Here is a 25,845-nt window from a genome sequence, read left to right as displayed (position 1 = left end):
TTATATTACAGGAAATACAGATAAATACACCATTCGGTTTATACACACAATTTATAAAGTAAACCATAAAGATAGGTATTTATCTTCCGGTGATACACAACATTATTCTGCATTTGTACTTTGGAGAGGCGTTATACATTGCCATTTTTACAGTATGCATTATGAAAGCTTCCATGTTTCTGTATAAATCAAGACATGTAAAGGGAATGCGCTGTTCACATTATAAACTCTCCTAAGCAAGACATACAGTATCAGCTAAGAAAACAAAAAAACACAATAAACAATATCCATTTTTTCTCTCGGAGAAACGTTTTTTGTATAAGATTGCTGATTTAGAAATGGGATCTTTCACTTCTTGGAGATGCTTTGACCTTCGTATCCATCAGAAATGGCAAGCTTTATAACTTATACAGGTATAGGATCCCTTATCCGGAAACCCGATATCCAGAAAGCTCCGAATTACGGAATGGCTGTCTCCCATAGACTCCATTTTATCCAAATAATCCAAATTTTTAAAAATGATTTCCTTTTTCGCTGTAATAATAAAACAGTAGCTTGTACTTGATCCCAACTAAGATATAATTAATCCTTATTGGAAGCAAAACCAGCCTATTGGGTTTATTTAATGTTTAAATTAATTTCTAGTAGACATAAGGCATGAAGACCCAAATTACGGAAAGATCCGTTATCCGGAAAACCCCAGGTCCCGAGCATTCTGGATAACAGGTCCTATACTTGTACTTGAACCCAAGTGGAGTGCCTGTACGATAGAACACAATATATATAGAAAACATTTAGCACATATCTAGTTTTACTTGTTTATGTCTCATATCATACAGTTTAATCACCAGAGTTTCATTTTGTTTGTGCCTAAAAGATACAAGAGTTCCAGAAAGGCTGTAAACTGGTCCAGAGTGAAAAAGCCCATTTATTTGAGCAAGTTAGGAAATAACTTTGCAGACTGGTCAGCAACATGGGCAGGTTACCTCATAACTAAGGTATGGTATATACCATTTCTTTTTTCTTCCACCTTATTACGCAAATTATTAGGGATGCACTGAATCCAGAATTCACTTCCAGACTGGCTAAATCCCAGTTATTTTTGCAGGATTCCAACAGTTTCAACTGTTTGAATAGTGCTGGTGTATTATAAGAAATGCAAACAAACCCAATTGCAGTAGTACAGAATCAGTTATTTAGTTCTGTTCAGAACTTTTAGTTCCCCTTTATACATTTTAACGAAAGCTTTGTCATTGCAATTCACATGTACATTTGTGTAATTATTTTATTATTATTATTTGTAATTATGAGCAGGTTCGACATGAGCTTGCCAGGAGAGTTTTCAGCTGTTGTAGTATAATGATGAAGCATGACTTCAAAGTGACCATTTATCTGCTCCCACATATTTTGGTCTATGTTTTGTTGGGATGTAACAAAGAAGATCAGCAAGAGGTAAGGAAAAGATACAGACTTGGTTAAATATTAGACAATCCTATTCTTCAAAAACACTCTCACTCGGATATATATACACTGTATATAAATTGTCCCTGCCTGCACTGTGTCAGTTATAATTTATCAAGCTGTCTTCTTTATTGACACTGGATCAAATTCTTTTTGTGTTCAACAAGTGACTTTTACATCACATTGTTATACAGTAATCTGATTTCTCATAGATATGAATAATGATGTGAAATAAAAGTAATGCATTGATCACAAAGAGGGTGCTTATCCATTGTCTATTGAGATATGTATATATCTTCCAAAATACCTAAGTCCCATAAGTCACAAAAATGATAGTGCCAATTTGGCCATGATTGCAAAATTATATAATTGTACCCTTGCTGCTAAAAGAGAAGGTGGGTATAAAAAGGCATGGAAAAGGAGAACAGAATAAGGTCAGTTCTCATACCCGACATTTATCAAGAAGAACACACTCTTGCTTTCTTGGATAAAACCAGTCCAAGTAGATTTTTAGCTTCCTCAAACTTAATTAATTTAGTCTTACATTTCATATGCTTCTAATGTATGCAACCATGACCTCATATAACACACTGTAGAACTTTTTTGTATATAGCTCAATTTACAGTACCAGTTGACCTTCTTACTGAGATATATATCGTAGATATGTGACCAACATTTATTTCTAGAATTCTAGCTTTGTATCACCCACATTCAAGGTATGTATTCACATGTTTCTAAATCAAATAAAGAAACAACATGATTAATTGTAGTCCACAACATAAAAATCCTTACGGCTTTATGTTATGCTTGCCTTTAATCTTTACATACTTTTCAGGTATATGCAGAAATTATGGCAGTGTTAAAGCATGAAGATCCACTAATGCGTCGGTTACAGGACAGCGCCTCAGATCTGAGTCAGCTCAGCACCCAAACAGTCTTTTCAATGCTTGATCATCTTACTCAGTGGGCACGGGAGAAATTCCAGGCACTAAATGCTGAGAAAACAAACCCCAAACCAGGAACCAGAGGGGAACCAAAGGGTTAGATATTTTTTGTTATATTGATGATTGTTAATGAAACCACTATAGACTGGGCATTTGTTTACAGAAACATTTTTCCCACAGCAGTGTCTAATGAAGACTATGGAGAGTATCAGAATGTAACAAGGTTTTTAGATCTTATACCGCAGGATACTTTGGCTGTTGCTTCCTTTCGTTCCAAAGCTTATACTAGAGCTCTCATGCATTTTGAATCCTTTATAATGGAAAAGAAACAAGAAATTCAGGAGCACCTTGGATTTCTTCAGGTGGGTCGTTTTTGGCACTTTTAAATAAAGTAGAAAAGACTGCGCTGGTGGTTACACACACATTAGAGAGCCAACATGCACAGTCTTATTAACTTACAACAGTTTTTGGAACACTATAGAGAGAGTGAGAGAGTTTTTAATTGGAAATATACACCAATGGTCAGAGTACTCCCATAAACTTTTGAAACGTGTTCAACCCTATAGTACATATATAGCAAGATTAATATTCTTGTATACACCAGTGCTTCCTACTGGTTTCTAAAGAGTTAACGTGGGATAAATTTGTTGACCACCTTTACAGTTTAGTGATGGATAATGAGCTCAGAGTAATGATCCTCTCACTTACAGCTTTCTGCTACATACTGTATGTTAATTATACAGAGGGGAGAAACTACAAAGGGCCATGGAAATATATAATTCCTTGTCTTCCAGTTTAAGACTGCAGACTTCAGCGGGAGGAAATCATTAAAAACTATTTCTGTGCGCTCTAGCTGAAAATAATTGATAGTTTAAGCTTAAAGAGTTGACATTCCTCTATAGTCCTTATTTGGCCTTCTGTAACTCCACAGACACTCAAAAGATTGTCTAACAAGGTCAGAGCTCCTGTGGACAATTTTGAATGCTTGAATCATTATGGTTATAGGGCTGATGCAGTACATTAGATATATAAAAATTCAGAATTTCTAGCAATTTTTATGCTTTAGTTTATCTTTAAAACTGTTTGCTGGGCTTGTGTTAAACAACGGGCTATAACTTTTTTTTTATCATTAATTCCTATCATAAGGTAAGTCTTAAAACACACCTTTCCACCTTGCCTTTTTCTGCAGGTAGTTTCTAACATTGCCATTGATATTTTCAGAGCATGCAAATGGAGGCATTTGTTTCCATATATTATATAAAAAAAAATCTTGTAAAGAAGATATTACTGTGAAAGCTAAACATTTAATAATTTTGGTTCATTAAAATTCATCATGGTTTTCAGAGCTATTTTCTGTGGCCTACGTGTCCAGAAGTTACAATGCATCTAAAACAAACCTAAAAATGCATATGGCTATTATCCCTGTTGTACATAACCATTTGCATTTGTACCTTAGAAACTGTATGCTGCTATGCATGAGCCAGATGGAGTAGCTGGGGTAAGCGCCATTCGCAAGAAAGAAGCTTCTCTGAAAGAACAGATCTTGGAGCATGAAAGTATTGGTCTGTTGAGAGATGCCACTGCTTGCTATGATAGAGCTATTCAGCTAAAGCCTGAGGAGGTAATTTATATAAAAATGGCATATGAAAAGTTAAACAGATGTAAGACCTTTGGAACATATAGTTACCTATACAGCACCCCTGTGGCAGAAGCTTCAGTAAGATGACTGGTTTCTACCAATTCCACCCTTTATAGATAAGGTATAGCTATTCCATTAGCTTTTCTGTTCTGTTTATATGCTCTCATTTCACCAAGAACATTGTATTCTGCCTTTACATGAAACATCCAATGGAGTTGACTATATACTGTGGGCATAACGAGGGCACTGTATCCGAGTGCTATGGTGTCAGCAGAGTTTGCAGTTTATTTTTCTATCAAGGCTTTACATATCATATGTAACACCAATGCTTTGGTGATATGAAATGTTATTGCCACAATTAAAGCTGGGGATGACGGGTACCTGCAAGCATTATTGCTTTATATATAAAAGCAATTGTTAAAATGTGCTAACATTTCTGAGAATTCTGTCTATGGGAATACGCTGCAATGTGAGCCAATGCAGAGCCAAGGGGCTAAACAATTAGAACAATGACGATTATTAGGGAAGTTATATTTAGCTTGGAAACACCCGCCTTTATCTAGTGAGTGCATAATCTTCTAGATACATGTGTGTATATATATCTGCCTAACCAGAAGAATGTCAGTGCAATATTTATAAATACAAAAGACTACAGCTTGTTCGATGCTGTTGCACATACCAGGGTGCCTGTGCTCTGCAGGATTGCAGGAGATAAACATTTAGCAGGAAGGTAAAAATATTCATGTATATTCATAATATTTCTCCACAGATAATTCACTATCATGGGGTAGTGAAATCTATGCTTGGTCTTGGCCAGTTGTCTACTGTAATTACGCAAGTTAACGGCATTTTGAATAGCAGGTAACATTTGATTTGTCTATTGAAAGCTTTCTTGCTCTTTTTAATGATCAAATATTTTAGTTTAGTACTTCCTGTTCTTAACAAAAAAGTCTCTTGAATGAAGGATAGCCTCTGCCCATCACAAATGCCCCAAGACTCGTGTCTGACAACTACCACAGTTTACCGCAATGCTTTTGAAACTGTACATTTGCACTGACCAGTCTTAAACTGATGTTTAGTGGTAGTACTACTTACATATCTTTTATAAACTCTTGTTGCCTTGTGTACATTGCGGTTGAGTAACACAATGGTAAACACAATGCACTTGGCAGCACCACTGTGTGGATGGCAATTTGTATGAGAATTTTGGGCCTGGGGGGGTACCATTTCTGATTAGAATATAAATTATATTCATGTTGACATATCGGGGCAGATATCTTAAGGTTGAGTTGTGTTTTCCACAAAAAAAAAAAAATCAAATTTTTCGAGATTTATTATACCCCGACCCTGGAAATAGCTCAAATCTGAAAATATACAGTCTAATACCGTCAAGGAAGTCAGTGGCAGAGGCCCCTTGAACCTGTTGAAGATGTTAATATCCTTTATGCTGTTCATGACTTTTTTCAGTGGGTTTCATCTGAAAACTCAATCAATTCGAACGATTCTAATTTTTTTTTTACAGAAATCTCAATCAATTTGAGTTTTCGGGTTGTTAAGCCCGAACTCGCTGATTCAAGTTTTTTCTTAAATTAGAAACAATTCGAGTTGTGAGTTCATTCGAGGTTTAAAAAACTCTTAATATTTAACCTTGGATAACCCCATAAAGTGGTGCATTATGTTATTATCCTCAGGGGATAATATTAATAGTAATACCCTGTGTTTCCACCACTAAAGGAATTTGCCCTGACCTAACCTGTACACCATAGCTTTCATGGTACACAAATAAACGTTATATTGACCATGTAGCATTCACCAAGAACCAAATAGCTAAAAATGTCAGCAAAAATGTGCTTCAGGTGTTGGCCACCCTTTAGCAGGAGGGGTTGTTTTAGATGTTCTTATGTTCCTATGCCCATGAAGTATAAGGATGAAATCCTTTTTTCTGTTTCATGAAAGGAGGACACATGTAGACCTTCCTGTTTACATTCCTCTTTGGAGTTTCTTTAATACTGGTGGCTTTGCTCACAGTTGTGCCAAGGGTCTTGTCCGTAGTGTAGTCCATAGATTCCAGAGCCACCTGACTTGCTGTGGCCTATAGAAATTTGGCTTAAAATTATTTATTTTTAAATGTTGACTTATGGCATGCACCAGCCCTCCTAGGGGAGGTAAAGGGGATATCAATTCTTCTACAGTATCTTTTAACTACCTCACTTTTTGAAATTCATATCCAATGCTCTCTTTAAAAATGCAAATAGAACTGTTTTACTTTAAATATTGCCATGTGTAGATTACTTTTGGCTAATACTGAGTTTTAAATACAAAAGCAATGTACTATTTAATGGATTGCTTCTTTGTATGAAAAACTTTGTATTTAACAATTTCACATTGGTGAAATCACTTGGTGGTGGGGGTGGCTGGCAATGTGTAGCTCCTCTTAGAGTTAACCATTTCATATCTATGATGGAGGGGAGAGATCCATTTCTTGAGCAGTTACAGACTGACATTTTAATATATTTAATGGCATTTTATGTTGTGCTGCAGGTCGGAATGGACAGCTGAACTAAACACATACAGAGTAGAAGCAGCATGGAAACTCTCACAGTGGGATTTAGTGGAGGAATACTTATCTGCAGGTATTACATTTTTCAAACAGGTCTGTAATTTCGGTTGCTTAACTCATTTGAAGTTTAGTTGCATTTCAGAGAATTCCAGGTAGCAGAAAATTCTTCTGTGTACCAACAGGGCTATATTTGCTCAAACTACCGCACAGCCTCTATCACATACTGTAACACTACTATACTTTTTTAGACAATGTCTTTCTGATCAAGTTTTTAGAGCTGGATGGAGACAGATTTATATGGCTGCTGAATGTGTGTTCTGTTGCAGACAGAAAATCTACCACATGGAGCATTAGGCTGGGGCAACTCCTGCTTTCAGCTAAAAAGGGGGAGAGAGATATGTTTTATGAAACGCTCAAAGTAGTCCGAGCCGAACAAATTGTTCCACTGTCTGCTGCCAGCTTTGAGAGGGGCTCCTACCAACGAGGATATGAGTACATAGTAAGGTACATCACCTTGTTGCAATATGGCAATTTTAGCAAGTATGTAACTTTATTAGAAATGCTAGTTATTCGTTGTAAAGAAGGCATTTTACATAGTCCTTAACAGAAGGAAATATATTCTTTCTTTTTGTAGGTTGCACATGTTATGTGAGTTGGAGCACAGTGTAAAAATGTTTCTTCAGAAACCTTCTGTTGAGCCTGCAGTAGACTCTTTAAACTTGCCAGCACGGCTAGAAATGACACAGAATTCCTACAGAGCAAGAGAGCCCATTTTGGCAGTTCGCAGGGCACTACAAACAATCAACAAAAGGTGCCTTTTTCATATTTTTCTTATGTTAGAAAGATGTCTGCAGTAAAAGGGTGACCTATAATTATCTTACAGTCAGTGCAGCTGATAAGACCATAGAGTAAACCTTCCTCCTGCAGGTTACTGCTGTTGGCTTTACCCGCAGTACAGAAAGTGTCACCGTAGTTTTTAAAATGTTCTCTTCTGAGGAAGGCTTGGCTCTTTTGGGCTGCAAGATCATCTTAGGTTAGATCCTCAAGTGCTCTTAGAGGTCCTATAGGTATAAGGGCTGTTTTTTATCTAAAAAACACATGTGGTCTAAGCCTTGCAGATGTATCTCAAGAGGACTGGGAAGTTTGGCCTATGTCTTTGTGCAGCCCAGGACCTCCAAGACAAACATAAGACATTTTACCATTTAAAAGGCCTTACATATACCAGAAACTGTTATTTCTTGTTATTACTTTTTACAGCCATTGCAATAGCATTTTGGGAGCATGATAATCGATTAACAAAATACATTGGTCCTCCTAACATTTACAAAATTCATCTGATCCCTTGCATAACAAGAGATCTTGCCTGTTTCATGCGAGTGTACCTTGGGTGAGAAATATCTTATGTATATAAAAATACTTCTCTTATTATCCTTTATTTGTAAAACACTGATATATTCTACATCACTTTATAGAGATTGTACATCAGTCCCTAACACTTTACTGAGTATGGTTCTGCCATGCTCTTGGCAGTAACAACTAATGTTAACAGTTAGATTATTGTCAGTTTTAGTGGAAATTCCATTGCATTTTCAAAGGCTTTTTACTGTGGCCCCTTTACTGGCAAAAGTTTGATGATGATTCTTCCTCAGGCCTAATCATGCAGATATGATTGGTGAGTGTTGGCTGCAAAGTGCTCGAGTTGCGCGTAAGGCTGGGCATCACCAGACTGCTTACAATGCTCTGCTTAATGCTGGGGAGTCCAGATTGTCTGAGCTCAATGTTGAACGGGCGAAGTGGCTCTGGTCCAAGGTAAGTTTAGTATGCTTAATCATATGTAGATGCATGTAGCCATTTCTGTGGGTAAACCGATATGTGTGCCTGTTGGGCACCTCTTACTTTGATCGTTGCACCTTTATTAGGTAACAGGAGAGCATCCAAGGACATTTTATACAGAGCTTGTCTGTCTCTACAGGGTGATGTACATCAAGCTCTCATTGTTCTCCAGAAGGGAGCAGAACTGTTCCTGTCAAGTACCAGCGCTCCACCAGAACAGCAGCTTATCCATGGCAGAGCCATGCTGCTGGTGGGCCGTTTGATGGAAGAGACTGCCAACTTTGAAAGCAACGCTGTGATGAAGAAATATAAAGTGAGTTCAGTGTGAAGGACAGCATGCATGCTGCTTGATGCATCTTTAGAAAGGATTGAGATGTCAGTTATATTATCTTCAGTGCTACAAAGTGCTAAGAAGTTGTGTGGTTTATGCTTCAATCTGTTCTCAACACTTTAGGATGTAACAGCACTGTTGCCTGAATGGGAAGATGGCCATTTTTATCTTGCCAAGTACTATGACAAACTCATGCCAATGGTTACTGATAACAAGATGGAGAAGCAAGGAGACTTGATACGATATATAGTACTTCACTTTGGAAGGTATATATTTATAAATATGTCATATTATCCACAAATGATTTCTTGCATTTTTTTTATTAAATCCTAATCAAAGCTTTACAAGAACTTGTAGCATATTTCTTTGTTTAACAAGCTTTATATATTTTAGGTCATACACTGAAGGCATTGTATGGGCCAATGCTGTGTGATTGAGTTCAGTGTTCTGAGTAATTTATTACCTAGTAACATAGTTCAATCTGATAAAATAAACAAGCATGCAGGAAACTCTAATGCATATACTAATATAATATGCAGATAAAAATGTACATGTAGGTACATAGGAAAGGGCAAAGGCAAATGATAAAACATTGGTTTGTATACATAAGTATTCCGACGTGATAATAAAAATAATCATTTGTCACCCAAGTAATGTGATACATTAGCTGTTTGGAAAGTCATTTCTAACTGACTGTTACATGTGATAACTAAGCTATGTATAATTTGCAGTTAAAGGGAAAATATACCATAATATTACATTATGCCTTCTAGTTTTCCATTAGTTTGATTGTATTTATTTCATTTTCTTTTAAGTAATATACTATTAGCTTCAATATTAATTTTGTTTACATTTATGTAATGAGTGGTAATTGACTTATTGTTTTATTGCCTTGAAAAAGTCATTATTGATGCTTATAGTAACTTCACCACTGTTTATGCGTTGATTGCATCGTTCTATTAACCTGCATGGAATGGCTCAAACAATATGGAAGCTGCCACAAACATATACTCGTATATTAATTCTTATTTGGGGTAAAATAAATAATGAAATGCTTTTCTGTCACTTGCCTGAGACCAATTATTTCCTCACAGTTTTAAGCATATTTTTACAGTGTATACTAAAGAAACTATATATCTATATATATATATATATATATATATATATATATATATATATATATATATATATATATATATATATATATATATATATATATATATATATATATATATATATATATATACACGCGCGCACACACACACACCAGTAACTGAAAAGCACACTTATACCATAATATCCTCAGGTTATGGCAAAAATAGCAAGGCTACAGGATATGTTATACTTTTTTAAACTTTATTCATTGTCCTGTTACTAATTTATTAGAATATGTATTGTTTCCAAATATTGCCCTGGACACTGATCCCCTGAGGTAATATTTATATTGTTCTTCCCTCTAAACTGCTAACTCAGCCTGTGTTTCTCAGGTCTTTACAGTTCGGAAACCAATATATTTATCAATCGATGCCACGTATGCTTTCACTTTGGCTGGATTTTGGAGCTAAAGTTTATGAATGGGAAAAAGGTATTATTTAACTGTTGTCTTGGTAATTTTTCTTTTCATTTATATTCTCTAAAATCTTTTAGCTTGTGTAACAATCCTGTTGATAAGGCACATTTTCCAAACAGCATGCAATTCCTATTCAACTCACTCAGAAGTGCTTTAGGAAGTTGCCTTGCTATTTGTTTCCATAGAGTAGGAAGTTGCAGTTTAGGGGGTCATAAACCAGAAAAATAGGACATTTTGGGGGAAAAAGGAGTTATCCTCAGAATACCAGGTCAGTAAATGTGTGGATTACAGAACCTGGGGTCAGTGGGTAGTATGTTCTGATTGGAAGCATGGGGAGACTTGTGATAGACACAGTAAGACAGCAGGCACAGAGAAACATCAACAAAAATCCCCTTAAATTTGTTCGTAAGCACCTGAGAATGAACATAAAACTAAGCTTGAGCCCCTCTTTTTGCTTGATGTGATTATTCAAATTCTCTTTTCCAGCTGGTCGTGCTGACAGATTACAAATGAAAAATGAATTGATGAAAATAAATAAGGTCATATCTGACCATAAAAACCAGCTTGCTCCTTATCAGTTCCTTACAGCTTTCTCACAGCTAATCTCCAGAATATGTCACTCTCATGATGAGGTGTTTGCTGTGTTGATGGAAATTGTGGCTAAGGTGTTTGTGGCATACCCCCAGCAGGCAATGTGGATGATGACTGCTGTGTCTAAGGTGGGTTCAAACTTTTGATCACACAGTATAGACAGTCAATACATATGCATTCAAGGCTTTTCAGATTATTTGTAAATCATTTTGAAAACTGCATAGGATTGTTGTTCATCCCTAGAAGAAAGCAGAATTAAGCATCCAGCACTTTGGCAGTTAAGTAATAATTCAGTGGCTGGGTTTCCAAAAGGGCTAGACGCTTTATAGCAAGAAAGGCATGTATAATCATCGTTATTATATGTAATTAATAGCAAACAATTAATAATAATTAAATATTTAGATGTTCTAGTGATCAAGATGTCCGATATTGTCTGTTTAACAATATTCTTTGTTTCCACAGTCATCATATCCAATGCGTGTAAACAGATGCAAAGAGATACTCGAGAAGGCCATACATATGAAGCCATCCCTAGGAAAATTTATTGGAGATGCAACTCGCCTCACTGATAAACTACTAGAGCTCTGCAATAAGCCGGTAACTGTTATTAAAAATAAATCTGTTCTCATAAATATATATAATTCTTTCTCTACTGCATAGGGAGATAGTATTAATCAAGCATTAATACATCATTAATAAGGTAGGTCAAGCATTATCGGTGCCTTGATCCTGTTAAAGTGGACCTGTCCCCCAGACATAAAAAGCTGTATAATAAAAGTGCTTTTCAAATTAAACATGAAATCCAATTTCTATTTTTTTTAAAGCATTCATAGTTGTTGTAAGCTCATTTAAAAATCTCAGCTGTCAATCAAATATTGTCTGCCGCTCCTCTATGCCCTGGGCATAGAGGCGGGGCAGACAATTACTTTCACTTTCCATTCAGCACTTCCTAGATGTCACTGCTCTCCCCACATTCCCCCTCTCTCTTTAACATTTAATTGTGTAGCCAGGGCATGAGGATGGACATCAGGTCCCCCATTCTGGTGAACAAACAAGATTCTGAGATTATGCAAGGCTTGTCTTAATAACAGTGTGCACAAAATGGCTGCTGTCGGCTTGTTTTGAAATCCCAGACTGAAGGAAACAAGATTCAAATAATTTATATAGTGTAATTAAAGTTCATTTTGCTTGACTAATGTGATAAAATAGGATTTTGAATACGTTTTTTGGGTGACGGGTCCCCTTTAATGCAAACTTATTTATATCCCCCTCAATGGTCACAAAACCTTGTGAAACACTGAGTCAACAGAATGTTTATTCTTTTTATGTGCCTGGCTGTAGAATTCTAGAGGAGACTGCCATATAAAAATCATCCTGTGTGTTATTATACAATGAGACCTCATAACAGAATTAATTCTCAAAAAAGCTAAATTGTAAAATGAACCACCCATCCATTTTTAAATTGAGGCAAAAAAGAGGGGTATACATCCCATTTTACCTTGATTTTGTTTTTTTTCATCTTGAAGTTCCCCCATTAGTAACGTTTCAACTGTTTCTATAAAACATCATATTTTTTAATGCTGTTTACAAATGTTGGTGTACTTATATGACTGGTGCAATGATTATGCTTCTTGCAGGTGGATGGAAATACTAGCACCCTCAGTATGAATATCCACTTCAAAATGCTGAAGAAACTAGTAGAAGAAACAACATTTAGTGAAATCCTTATTCCTCTACAGTCCGTGATGATTCCCACCCTACCGTCTACTGCAGGGAAGCGTGACCATGCTGATCATGATCCATTCCCTGGCCACTGGGCTTACCTCTCAGGCTTTGATGACGCGGTAAGACTGAAAATGTTCTTTTATTGAAATAAAAACAAACTGCAAACCTTCAAAAACAACAAAGTTTAAAGGCATACTGTCATGGGAAAAACATCCTTTAATAGTGCTGCTCCAGCAGCGAAATAGATTTTTTTTATATTTAATTTTGAAATCTGACATGGGGTTAGACATATTGTCAGTTTTCCAGCTGCCCGCAGTCATGTGACTTGTGCTCTGATAAACTTCAGTCACTCTTTACTGCTGTTTTGCAAATTGGAGTGATATCACCCCTCCCTCCCCCCCTTCAGCAGCCTAACACAGAACAATGGGAAGGTAACCAGATAGCAGCTCCCTAACACAAGATAACAGCTCCCTGGTAGATATAAGAACAACACTCAATAGTAAAATCCAGGTCCCACTGTGACTCAGTTACATTGAGTAGGAGAAACAACAGTCTGCCAGAAAGCAGTTCCATCCTAAAGTGCTGGCTCTGTCTGAAAGCACATGACCAGACGAAATGACCTGAGATGGCTGCCTACACACCAATATTACAACTAAAAAAAAAATACACTTGCTGGTTTAGGTATGAAATTTTATATTGTAGAGTGAATTATTTGCAGTGTAATTTAGAAATATAAACCACATCAAAAAATGGCGACAGAATCCCTTTAAAGGAGAAGGAAAGGCAAACGATAAATAGGCCTCTAATCAAAGTCTTGTGGACAAAGAACTTACCTAGCGTTTTCAAAGTTTTCTTCCTGGTCTAATCTGGAAGCAGTTGCGCTCATAGGAAGACTGAAGCGTGGGTCTCAGGTGACGTCACACTTTACACAGTCTTCTATTTTCCTGCTGCCCGAGGCAGCCTTGAGGCGCATAGGGTATAATTTACATCCACTGCGCATGTTCTGCGTGCACTGCCTTTCTCCTATTCATGATGATGCGCAGGCTAATCTGAATATGCGCATGTCATCATTGACCCTGTAATATACATTGGTGGCCAGTGGCCCCTTTATTAAACATTCGCCCTGTAAAATTCTCCCCTGTAAATATTCATTGGTGGTCAGTGGAAAATACATACAGGAGCGCTCCTACTTTTGTGCGCGTTTCTGATGATCGTTCGCACTACTGAGCTGCTGGCGCTGTTCCCTAATGAGCGCTTAAGATTTTCTTTTTCCGCGCATGCGCAATAAGGAAAAGGAGGTGAAGGTAGCTTTCGTTACCTTACTAAGATGGCGCCTGCCTGAATAAATAAGCAATCGTAACAAGGACATGGAATCTACATGATTAGAAAGGACTATGTGGCTTGCTACCTTAGCGAATTTGAGGATCTTGGGGTGTACATTACAGGTAAATAGGTATTTATTTTTGCCTTTCTTTCTCCTTTAAGTACCTTACAGTTTACCTTACAGTTTTACCTGGTTAAGGTTGCACTGACATGGATGGGATATTTATTAGTCTAATGTAATTATTAGCAGAACAAAAGATACTGTTCCGGTCTGAAACGGTTGCCCCTCAAAGCTGCTGCAGAGTGGAAGACATAATAAATACAGAGTACTCAGAGGTGTTATAGGAAATATGGAAAAAATGTTACATTGTCGGCATCCACTTACTGTATAGGCTTTTGAAATACAGCTGTTTGTCCACACTTTCAGCAGCTTACCCTTAACTTGCATGGGAAACGTACTGTATATGGCGGACACTTCTCCCAATAGGGGGCACTACATTAATTCACTTTTTCAGGTGATAATCACCTTCTGTATTGTCTGTCCTGTGCAGTGTTGGACTGGGATGCCAGGGGCCCACCAGAAAACCTTAGACCATGGGTGGGCCCACTTTCCAAACTATTATACCTCCTATCCTTACTTAACCTCTTTTTTCTCCTAGGCTTTTATATCTATTTACTATATTCTTCCATTAGTATGCAGTATATTAGTATTTTTCCCATAAAGAAATAGGGAATGACCTTGAAAGAGGCTAAATGGTTAGAAGCAAGAGGCTCACTGACACCTGGGCCCACCGGGAGTTTTCCTGGTATCCCTGTGGGCCAGTTCGGCACTGGTCCTGTTTGTTGTTTTGTTTTGTGTTGTGTCTCAGTGTTATTGAGTAAAGCTGGTCATGAATATAAACACTGCAGTGCCTTTCTTTAATTAAACACAGGTAGAGATTCTGCCTTCTCTCCAGAAACCAAAGAAAATTTCTCTAAAGGGATCAGACGGTAAATCATACATTATGATGTGTAAACCAAAAGATGATCTTAGAAAGGACTGCCGGCTGATGGAATTTAACTCTTTAATCAACAAGGCAAGTGACACACCTAGCAATATAATGAGAAATTAAATACATAACAATAAAATTAGAATACCCTCTTCTGCCATCTCTCTTACTGCCTTTTATTTCCTCTCTAAAGGTTTAGAGGTTTACTGGTTCTGAGTATAATTTGTTTTATTTATTGCATCGTTTTAGCCCTGTAGGCTATTGACCTGCAGAATTTTCAAGACATAGGGTTTCTTACCTATTAATATTGAAGAGATATTTCTTATTACATGCTTATGCAAATGATTCTAAATATACACAATGTTTACACAATGTATAAATATTGCTTGAACAGTGTTTACGCAAAGATGCAGAATCACGAAGGAGAGAGCTTCATATTCGAACCTATGCTGTCATTCCACTGAATGATGAATGTGGAATCATAGAGTGGGTGAATAATACTGCAGGATTCCGGAACATATTGATCAAGCTGTACAAGGAAAAAGGTGCATAAAATAACCCTTTCAAGCTAAGGAACAGGATCTTATAGCATTGTGTATGCAGGGCACACCAACCATGGTGGATCGATATCTGAACTAGAAGTGTAGAGTTATGGTTACAATAATGGAATATATACACATGTAGCACTTTTACAGTTTTGTTGTTCTCTATGTGAGTTACCATGATACATCTTTTTTTGTAAACTGAAAAATACTATAGCCCATGTCAATATTACAGATTTTCTTTTCATGCTGTTTAGAGTAACTTCTATAAATTTATATTTTTACCCTAGTCTGCAACTTATACATCTCAAAATGTGTGTTTATGCTAATGGTGCATGTAGCGTTTGCCCTGCTTTTGAATGGCAGCTGCATATCTCAAGCAATTTTAGGGCTGAAATCCATTACCTAAGGAAATCAGCCCTCTCAGCATTTTTATCCCATCTCTAGATCTATACCTTGGAACAGAATGCACCCATGGACTGCAATGGCACATGGGACATTTTAAACGCCATGTTTTTAAGTAGTCTAAGCCATTGTCAAGCAATAGTAGCCTCAAAAAGTGACTTGCAAAACTTTTTATAGGGGGTCAGTAACCCCCATTTGAAACCTGAACATAGTTGGGATTAAAAATGTAAATAAGAAGAAATAAAAGGTAAAGAATGATTAAAATGTTGCTAAGAATAAGACATGCTATAGTGTAGGCTTGGATTTATTAAGGTTCGAATAGTAAATTAGAATTTTTCGATCCTAAAACCTGCTGAAGTCAATGGCAGAGGTCCATTGACCCATATAAATATTTTAACAGCCTTCCTGACATTTGAGTTTTTTTACGGAGGAAAATTCAATTTCAAGTTTTGTTCATATTCGATTCAAGTTTCATTCTTATTGAATGAAATATGAAAATAAAATTTGGATCGTTCCCATTTAATTGAATTTTAGCCGAGTTCATGTACAAGTCAATGTCAGAGGACTGTTGAGCCATTTGGAGATGTCTATAGCCTTCCTGACATTCAAGTTTTTTTTTCGGAGGGAAAATGCGGATCAAATACGAATTAAATACGAAACACATTTTCAGATCTTTCCTATTCGATCGAATATTAGACATTCACATTTTTTTTTCATAAATAACCTCCCATTCGAGTTTGAATTTATTAGAGTAAAAAGAAATCACATTAATTCGAAATGCAACCTTTGATAAATCTGCCCATAAAAGTTAACGTAAAGGTGAACCGCCCCTTTCATTGAACTACCAGTAGTACGGTTAGAAAGTTAAGACATTACTAGTGGTTTGGGTTAGGAATTGGATATCCTCTGGTTCCATTTAACAGTACATATAAATTGGCAGATATGACAGTCAGTCCAATGTTACTAAGAGACGAATGCATGTACTTTTATTTTGCCTCCTTTGACAGGCATTTACATGGGTGGAAAGGAATTGCGGCAGTGTATGCTTCCCAAGAGCGCACCACTACAAGAAAAGCTGAAAGTCTTTAAGGAGGCCCTACTGCCTCGTCACCCCCCATTGTTCCATGAATGGTTTTTAAGAACATTTCCTGATCCTACTTCTTGGTAAGTAAATCTATATTGCTAGTAACCTGTATGTCACTGTGATTACTGATGATTTCTTTGTTTTTATTCATTTAGTGATAGTACTTGCAATTCTCTAAATTACATATGTGATCTTGGTTTTTCAATGTGAGCAGTAATTCTGAAGGGAAGGTTTCAGTGTATGAACAGGTAGAAAAGGCTTTTCATGTCATCTGCAGAGGCTAAGGGGGTAGAGATGCCTGTGATGCACATGTGCAAGCTTTTATCCTATGTTACTGTGCATGAGCCAAGCTAAAGGTTTGCAGGGAGGGGTGACTGCCCACAGGGAATGTTTGACTGATCATGGAACTGGGGCTCAGATTTGGCAGCAGTTTATTAATTGCTTTTTCTGCAGTCCCATTTCATCTTTACGTTTCCTTGCAGTAAGGCGTAAGCTTTCTTGCAGATAACACATTTAACATCTTTAAATCTGCTGCAATTTCAGTAATATTCCCTATACAGAGATAAAACTAAAAATCTAAAGAAATCCTTAGCTAGAGGTATCAACATCCATTTAGAGTGCCAATTTCATTTTTTCAGTGAAAGTACTTGTAATTCTCTGTTTACATTTGCGATCTTGGTTTTTCAATGTGAGCAGTAATTCTAACACATTTTACAGCATAAAATCTGCTGCAATAAAACTAAAAATCTAAAGAAATCCTAAACTAGAGGTATCAACATCCATTTAGAGTGCCAATTTCTTGCATATTAAACAGTGGCGCTTAATATTTACTTATTAGGATGTTTTTAATTCCAACTGTATGAAAGTACATTGTTAACAGGAAAACCCTACATCTGTTTGTTTGTCCTCCTGGCCTGCTAATATCCTTCAATTATCTTCGGAGTAATGATCTCAGAAGCTGTAACAGAAGTAGTCATTCACCTTTCAATGCACTCCCTAATTTCTTATTCTGATTTTTTTTTGTCATAATCAAAACCATAAGTATCATTTGTAAGGTATTTTTTATTCTTTTTTTATTCACTGACATATTTCGGTGCACTTTAAAGAGATTGTACATCATTCACATCAGTACTTGCCCCATTGTAGATTATAATCCAAGTCTCTCACTCACTTGTCAACCAGTGTATTTCTCCCCCTCCCTGGACTGCAGCTGGATATGCACATTATAGCGTCTTAAAGGGGTTGTTCACCTTCGTAACAAAATGACAAATCTAACAGTTCACATGAATAGAACAAACTTTTCCATAGAAATAGTTCTGGACTGCAGCTGGATATGCACATTATAGCGTCTTAAACCCAGCAGAGCAGCCAGGGAGGGGATAAGGAGCCTGCCTGTTTGTTCAGGCGCACACTGAGTAGAACGCATCATGCGTTCCAGGAGCATTTGCGCAGCTTTTTTCGCGCCCTTCCAGGAGAACAGGTCTGCACATGCGCACAGGTTAGAATGCATGTGTTCCAGCGGCCATTTTGAGCCGACGGTCAGGCTGCGCTGCAGTTAGGACAGGAGGCTCTCTACTCGGCTGCTTAGAGATACAGCTCAGCCCCTCACGCTGATACTATTATGGCAGAAGGTAGGACAAGGAGGCTGTTCACAAGGGCGGGAGGGAGGGCTCCCTCCACAGCACAGGTGAAGTACCTTGCCTGTACTAGCTGCCTAATTAAGCTACCGGGGGTATCGCCAGAACCACCCCACCCCCCTCTGGGCGGTCCAACTCTCTCAATCCCTAGCTTACTTGCAGGGACTACCAGCTATTGCAGATAACTTGGGGAAGGCCCTAGCTAAGCTTCACCACAAAAAGGGTGACAAGCAAAAGTGCATGGAAAACCTTAAAGGGGACACTAATACTCAGTCATTTTCTGATGAGTCGGCACAAGAACAGACCTCATCCCACTCAGAGGGTGAGCTACCTTCCTCAGATCATCTGCAGATGAAGAAGAGGAAAAAGAGGAAGGCAGGGACAAGGATACTCTTCACAATGTAGATAGTATTATCAAGGGAGTCCTTGAGATATTGAATCTGTTGCAAAAGCCAAAGAAACCGGGTTACCATCTCGATTTAACATCTCCTCCACCCAGAACTTTCATCATGTCCAGGGTCCCGTCCGATCCTGCGAAGACAAGACCCTTCTTGCAATGCATAGAGATGATGGAGAGATCAGGAGTGATTATCCCTCTACCCACGCCTGAGAGATTCTCCGGGTTCTACTCAAACCTATTTACAGTTCCAAAAAAAGATGGCACGGTCAGACCTGTGCTAGACCTCAAGGGTCACAACAGATTTATTCAACCACTGCACTTCAAGATGGAGACGCTTCATTCAGTGATATGTGGAATGGAACAAGGACAGTTGATGATGTCTCAGGACATCAAGGACGCCTACCTCCACGTCCCTTGACACAGACAACACGAGAGACTCTCCGGTGGTGGCTAGTTCCGACCAATCTAGCCATGGGCCAGTCCTGGGCAACCCCGGATTGGAAGGTGATAGCCACAGATGCCAGCCTACAAGGCTGGGGGGCAACATGGGACAACCTCTCAGCACAAGGTCAGTGGTCTCCAGAGGAAGCCAAACTTCCGATAAACATCCTCAAATTAAGGGCAGTAAAGTTAGCACTCTATCAGTGTTCGCAATTCCTGCAAAACCAGCCTGTACGAATACAGAGTGACAACGTCACCACAGTGGTTTATATAAATCGCCAAGGAGGGACACAAAGTCAGCTGGCGCTGGTGGAAGCCAGGCAGATTCTGCACTGGGCATAGACCAACTCCGTGGAGCTATCAGCCATACACATTCCAGGGTGTAGCCGACACAAAGGCAGACTTTCTCAGCCGGAATCAGCTGGACTCCGGGGAATGGGAACTGCATCCAGAGGCCTTCGAACAACTCGTAAGCATAGACCTAATGGCGTCCAGACTCGGAAGACAGCAAGGTTCTTCGCTCGCTACCGAGATCCACTGGCCGCGGGAATAGATGCCATGACTCAGCAATGGCACTTTGATCTAGCTTATGTCTTTCCACCCCTACCCATGCTTCCACGAGTTCTCAAAAAGATAAATAAGTCTCCAACCACGGTATTAATAGTGGCTCCCTTTTAGCCCCAGAGGACATGGTTCTCCGACTTCCAGGAGATGTCGATAGCTCAACCAATGACTGACTAGAGTACAGACCAGATCTTCTCCAGCAGGGACCAATAGTACATCACAATCCTGGCTTGTTCGCTTTGACGGGATGGCTGTTGAGGCATCCATCTGGCGGAGTAGGGGACTAGCAGAGGATGTCATTCCAACTATGCTCAAAGCCCGCAAATCATCCTCTTCCAAATCTTACCATAGAGTGTGGCGCACCTACTCCAACTGGTGCAGAGCAGCCAAATTTACCTTCACTGAGCTTGACATTCCTAGAGTGTTGTCATTCCTCCAGCATGGATTACAATTGGGTCTGAAGATCAACTCACTCAATGTCGAGGTGTCTGCCCTGTCAGTCCTGTTCCAGCATAAGTTGGCAAATGAAGATGCAATACGCACATTCCTGCAGGGAGTAGCTCATATAGCCCCTCAGTTCCGTCCACCGGTGGCGGGATGGGATCTCAACGTCATGCTGGAAGCCCTGCTCGATTCTCCATTTGAACCTATGAATTAGATTTCAGATACATGGCTCACATGGAAGGTTGTATTCCTCATGGCAATTTCATCCACTCGGAGAGTGTCTGAACTCAGCGCCCTGTCCTGTGACCCACCCTTTTTGACCTTTCATAAGGATAAAGCTCCGCACGGTTCCAACCTTTCTGCCCAAAGTTGTTTCATCATTCCATGTGAACCAAGAGATTATAGTGCCATCGCTGTGTCCGGACCCTAAGGATACCAAGGAACGCCGGATACACAGCCTGGATGTAGTCAGAGCACTACGGTGGTACATCGAACGGTCTAAGCCAATTTCGAAAGTCACAGTCGCTGTTCTTCTTCCCTCAGGCCCACGTAGAGGTCAGGCAACCTCAAAGACTACTAACTATTTCCCGTTGGATCAAAGAGACTATAAAGCAAGCCTATCTGGCAAAGGGAAGAACTCCACCAGAAGGCATTCAGGCTCATTCCACCCGAACGGTGGGGGCCTCCTGGGCGTGGTGTAACTCTACTTCATTAGAGCAGATTTGCAAGGCGGGTACCTTGTCTTCCGTTCATACGTTTACCAAATTTTACAATGTGGACACCTACTCCTCGGCTGAGGCCTCTCTCGGTCGAAAGGTGTTACAATTCAGTAATTCACTAAATAGCATCGGTCTAGCCTCTCTCCCACCCTGCTGTTTTGGGACTGCTTTGGTAAGTCCCCATCGTTCCCTGTGTCCCCCTTGAGACAGCAGAGAAAACAGGATTTTTATACTCACCGTAAAATCTGTTTCTCTGTAGTTGAAAAGGGGAACACAGGGCTTCCCGCCCGTCGGTGACCAGTCAACTTGACCGTATGGTCTCAGTGAATACTCCCCTGGTTGTGCCAGTTTTTGTTTAATGTTATACAGTTTCAGCAGTTAGCAGCTTTGGAACAAACTGATTATAGTGTACAGTGTTGGGGGTTAAGCCTGCTCTGGCACGCCCCCATAATTTAAATATCAAGTGCCCTGCCTCCGGAGGATGGAGCTTAACCCCATCTTTCCCGGTGTGCCCCTCTTTTCGACTACAGAGAAACAGATTTAACGGTGAGTATAAAAATCCTGTTATCTGTGTCAGAAAATAAACTGCCAGGTGGAGATGGGTACATTTTCCACTTTTTCAAGCTGATATATGTAATTAATAATTAATTACAAAAGACAGCACTTGGTGCATGAAAACCACTGTATGTATGTATATATATATTTCCTGAAATGAGTCGATTCTGCATTTTTTGTTTGCAGGTATAACAGCAGATCAGCCTATTGCCGTTCCACTGCTGTGATGTCTATGGTAGGTTACATACTGGGCCTAGGGGACCGCCATGGAGAAAACATTCTTTTTGACTCGCTTACTGGGGAATGTGTCCATGTGGATTTTAACTGCCTCTTCAACAAGGTGGGTTTTGCAAACATTAGTGCAAGAGAAACAGTGTTGGAGAACAACTGTTGCAGAGTAGTAAATGTTAATTGCAATTTGCTTACTATATAATAGTTCTTCAAATAAGAGGTTTGCAAATCAACATATAGCCATAAGTTATATATATATATATATATATAGGGGGACAAAGATCCAGGGGACAAAGATCATGGACCAGATTTAAACAGATAAACCGGGATTCTATTTGGAGGATTATTTTGCTGCAGCCACTGGTTCTGCAGAGTTGGAGACAGTTTCTATTAAGCAATACAAAAACTATAAAATCCACATTAGATTACATGACAACACAGAGCCCAGTGCAGTCTGTATATTCTGATTATTTATCAGTCTTGCTGTATCGGCTTCTGGCAGATATTATTTGACTTGTGCTGTTTTGATAATTATGACAATCCCTAAGCAGCCCAGACCACACTGAGCATGTGCACAGTCTTGGTCTTGTAAAGATGTTTAACAAAGTTACAAGTGACAGCCCCCTGTGACCAACTTTGAAAGCATAAATCATTTGTTTGATTAGGCTTTGTGGTGCAGTAAGTTTATGTTTAGTATACAAAATACAGCATTTCTAGCCTTATTCTATTTCAGACTTTCCTTGTCCTTTAAGACATTGAGACATTTTGTGCTTACAGCTACTAAAAATGCCTTACCCTTTAAATATATATATATATTGAATAAAGTACCCCCTATATAAGGATATTATAAGTTACCAAGGCTTTCCATGACCATATAGAAACACGAGGCCGAAGGGCAAGTGTTTTTATACAGGTTATGGAACTCCGAGTCCGTGACAGTCATATGACAGAAATTACATCACTTAGCTCCGATTATAACAGATGACATCACTAAGCACCCCCTACAAAAGCTAATCTACCATTTAGAAACCACTGCTGTGTCATGACAAAACATTTCACAACACTATTTAAATATAAATATATTCTAATGTAAAGGTTAAATATGTGATGTTGGTATAAGTTTATGTCTGACTGGAGATATTGCTTTATATTTATAGATTTATAGAACACATTTGCTTTTAAATAGGGTGAAACATTTGAAGTTCCAGAGATCGTCCCCTTCCGACTAACACATAACATGGTCAATGGTATGGGCCCCATGGGGACGGAGGGACTTTTTCGACGTGCATGTGAGGTCATCATGAGGTTAATGAGAGAACAGAGGGAGTCACTTATGAGGTAATTTTGTAGTGGTTTTAGTTGTACCTGTTAGGTGCTGCAAGCAGGTCACCCCAACTATTATTGCTCAAAAAAGTGAATATTGTGGGGATAGATCACTACATTTACTTCTAGTCACTTTGTGGTGACTATGGAGGACTGGAAGTTGAGTTGCTGTTCATTCATCAGTATGGGATCAACAGATGGTTCCCAAAGATTATTGAGCTGCTGTAATTATGAAAATGTAGTGATTTGAAAAGAAAATGTATGTGTTGTTCATTTGTACAGTCTCATAAAATGTAATTTCTTAATGTTGCTGATATGCTTGGTCAAGGGCTGTCAGTCTAAATGTATGGAACAGTGGGAAGTTGATCACACAAGTGCATTGCCATTTGAATTGTATCCAGCTGTTTTGCCTACAGGCTGACTGGCCAATGTATGGTCATATTAATCAGTTAAATCAATGCAGAATCTCATACCTCTTACTTGTGCACTTTCAAGCTTTCTCTCAGGACACACAGGACAGACAGCAGCAGAAAGGCAATGAACACACTTACCAGGGTTCACTTTTTTCAGCATCCGTCTGTCTTTTTAGCCTCCTGTGTTTATTGGGTTGCTGCAGTGTTCAAATCAGTAGAGGAGAGGGGCAGCCTGCGATGGAGGCAATAGTAGACATAATATATTAGCAAAAGTATCCAGACACCTGCCTCTCTAAGATCTAATTCAAGATGTTATTATTAATAATAAATCAAACCTATAACAGCGTGTGTTCCTCTGAGAAGGCTTTCCACTACATGCTGGAACATTCATAGATTTGCATCCATTCAGCCACGAGTGCATTTGTGAGGTTGGGTGCTGATGTTTGGCTTGCAGTTGGCACTTAAAGGGCACCTGTTTTCAAAAAAATATTATCCCCAATCAAAGGAGTGTGCTAATAAAGCCCACACTCCGGTGGGGGTAACAGTAGCTTTTTATTAAAAAAAATTATCCCTCACCAGCGTTAGGACACTTGCACTGGGAGCTCCCTCCCAGTGTGAGCGGCCATGTCAGTCAGAGAGCATGTTCATAACTCACTTATGACATCACGTGCATGTGCATTTTGAGCAAGTTGTGGCATTCGCTTATTATGCGCATACGTGTGCCCCAACATGGACCACCTTCCCGGGAGTTCCTTCCTGGTGCGGGTGACCTAGTGCTGGCAGGGGGCAATTTTTAAAAACTACTGTTACCCCCAACCAGAGTATGGGCTCTACTAGTTAGCGCCCTTGGTTGTGGATAATGGTTTTTGGCAACAGGTGCCATTTAAATTCATCCAGTTGTTTGTGCACCCAGAGGTGAATGTGCGATGACAGTTGAGTGCATTAAAGTCAATAGCAGGCCGCACATAGAGTATCTGCTGGTGGAGAAAACATCGGATATGCTGTTACCCCTCTACTGAATCACTTGATATGTCGGTTCAGCTGATATTTGAAGTATAACCTCATAGTCCAGAAATATTGTTTGACCATTGTTTGTTTCAATAGAAATTACAATACTTGTGTGTAACTTACATGGCACAGATACATATCAAACTGCCACATGGTTAATGTAATGTAAATGCAAAGCACCAGAGGAGCAGAGAATACCCAGTGTGTTTGTGTGTGTTTATTTCAGTGTGCTGAAACCCTTTTTACATGATCCTTTGGTGGAATGGAGTAAACCAGCAAGAGGGAGTAGTAAAGGTCAAGTCAACGAGACAGGAGAAGTGATGAATGAAAAGGTTGGTATATTATAAATGGCTATATAGACAGTTTTGCACCCTTTTTGTACAGTATATAAAGGTTCATCTTCATGAACTCCGATCCATGAAGGATCAGAGGATCTGTTTTACATTTTTTATATAGTTGTGTGTTAAAGTTAAAAATGAATACTTATAGTCTAGTAGAGATATATGGTCAAGGTCAAATACACAAAAAGTGCAAACTGAAATTTAAAAAAATATCAAATGGGATCTGCCTTGCTTGTATACCTTAAAACAATATGCTTTATAATAATATTTTAGAGCTTGTTTGTCGAACACTAGGCACAACACAGGGTGCAAAATGGGTGCTGAATTTTGCACCATAAAATGACTTGTGAAATGGTGATATTATGCTGTAATTCTGGGGTAAAAATGTGGTGAATTGAGTTAATTTTTTTCACTTAAAGGAACAGTTCAGTGTAAAACTAAAAACTGGGTAAATAGATAGGCTGTGCAAAATAAAAAATTCTAAAATAGGTACAGGTATGGGATCTGTTATCCCGAAACCCGTTATCCAGAAAGTTTCAAATTACGGAAAGGTCATCTCCCATAGACTCCATTATAATCAAATTAATCCAAATAAAAATGATTTCCTTTTTCTCTGTAATAATAAAACAGTATCTTGTACTTGATCCCAACTAAAATATAATTAATCCTTATTGGTAGAAAAATCAGCCTATTGGGTTTATTTAATTTTTACATGATTTTCAAGTAGTCTTAAGGTGTGAAGATCCAAATTATGGAAAGACCCATTATCTGG

The 25,845-nt window shown here is 38.7% G+C and overlaps 1 protein-coding gene across 4 annotated transcripts in view; it reads left to right on the top strand.

Annotated features, from left to right (window-relative positions):
• atr.L (ATR serine/threonine kinase L homeolog) overlaps positions 1-25,845 on the top strand; it is a 67,453-nt gene that overhangs the window by 40,547 nt on the left and 1,061 nt on the right. For 3 of the 4 annotated variants that reach the window (NM_001088580.1, XM_018261723.2, XM_041562101.1), the window contains 22 exon segments: positions 878-998; positions 1,315-1,452; positions 2,297-2,501; positions 2,586-2,767; positions 3,862-4,026; positions 4,814-4,905; positions 6,586-6,677; positions 6,931-7,108; positions 7,239-7,415; positions 8,254-8,413; positions 8,577-8,750; positions 8,892-9,034; positions 10,256-10,353; positions 10,825-11,057; positions 11,392-11,526; positions 12,567-12,773; positions 14,910-15,053; positions 15,361-15,511; positions 16,921-17,077; positions 21,944-22,097; positions 23,175-23,326; positions 24,959-25,064. In NM_001088580.1, the coding sequence (NP_001082049.1) occupies positions 878-998; positions 1,315-1,452; positions 2,297-2,501; positions 2,586-2,767; positions 3,862-4,026; positions 4,814-4,905; positions 6,586-6,677; positions 6,931-7,108; positions 7,239-7,415; positions 8,254-8,413; positions 8,577-8,750; positions 8,892-9,034; positions 10,256-10,353; positions 10,825-11,057; positions 11,392-11,526; positions 12,567-12,773; positions 14,910-15,053; positions 15,361-15,511; positions 16,921-17,077; positions 21,944-22,097; positions 23,175-23,326; positions 24,959-25,064 (3,364 nt within the window). 4 annotated transcript variants of the gene reach the window in all.

This window comes from Xenopus laevis, chromosome 5L, assembly GCF_017654675.1.
Source record: "Xenopus laevis strain J_2021 chromosome 5L, Xenopus_laevis_v10.1, whole genome shotgun sequence".
Lineage (NCBI taxonomy): Eukaryota > Metazoa > Chordata > Amphibia > Anura > Pipidae > Xenopus > Xenopus laevis.
This window is presented reverse-complemented; position numbering and strand designations above follow the sequence as displayed.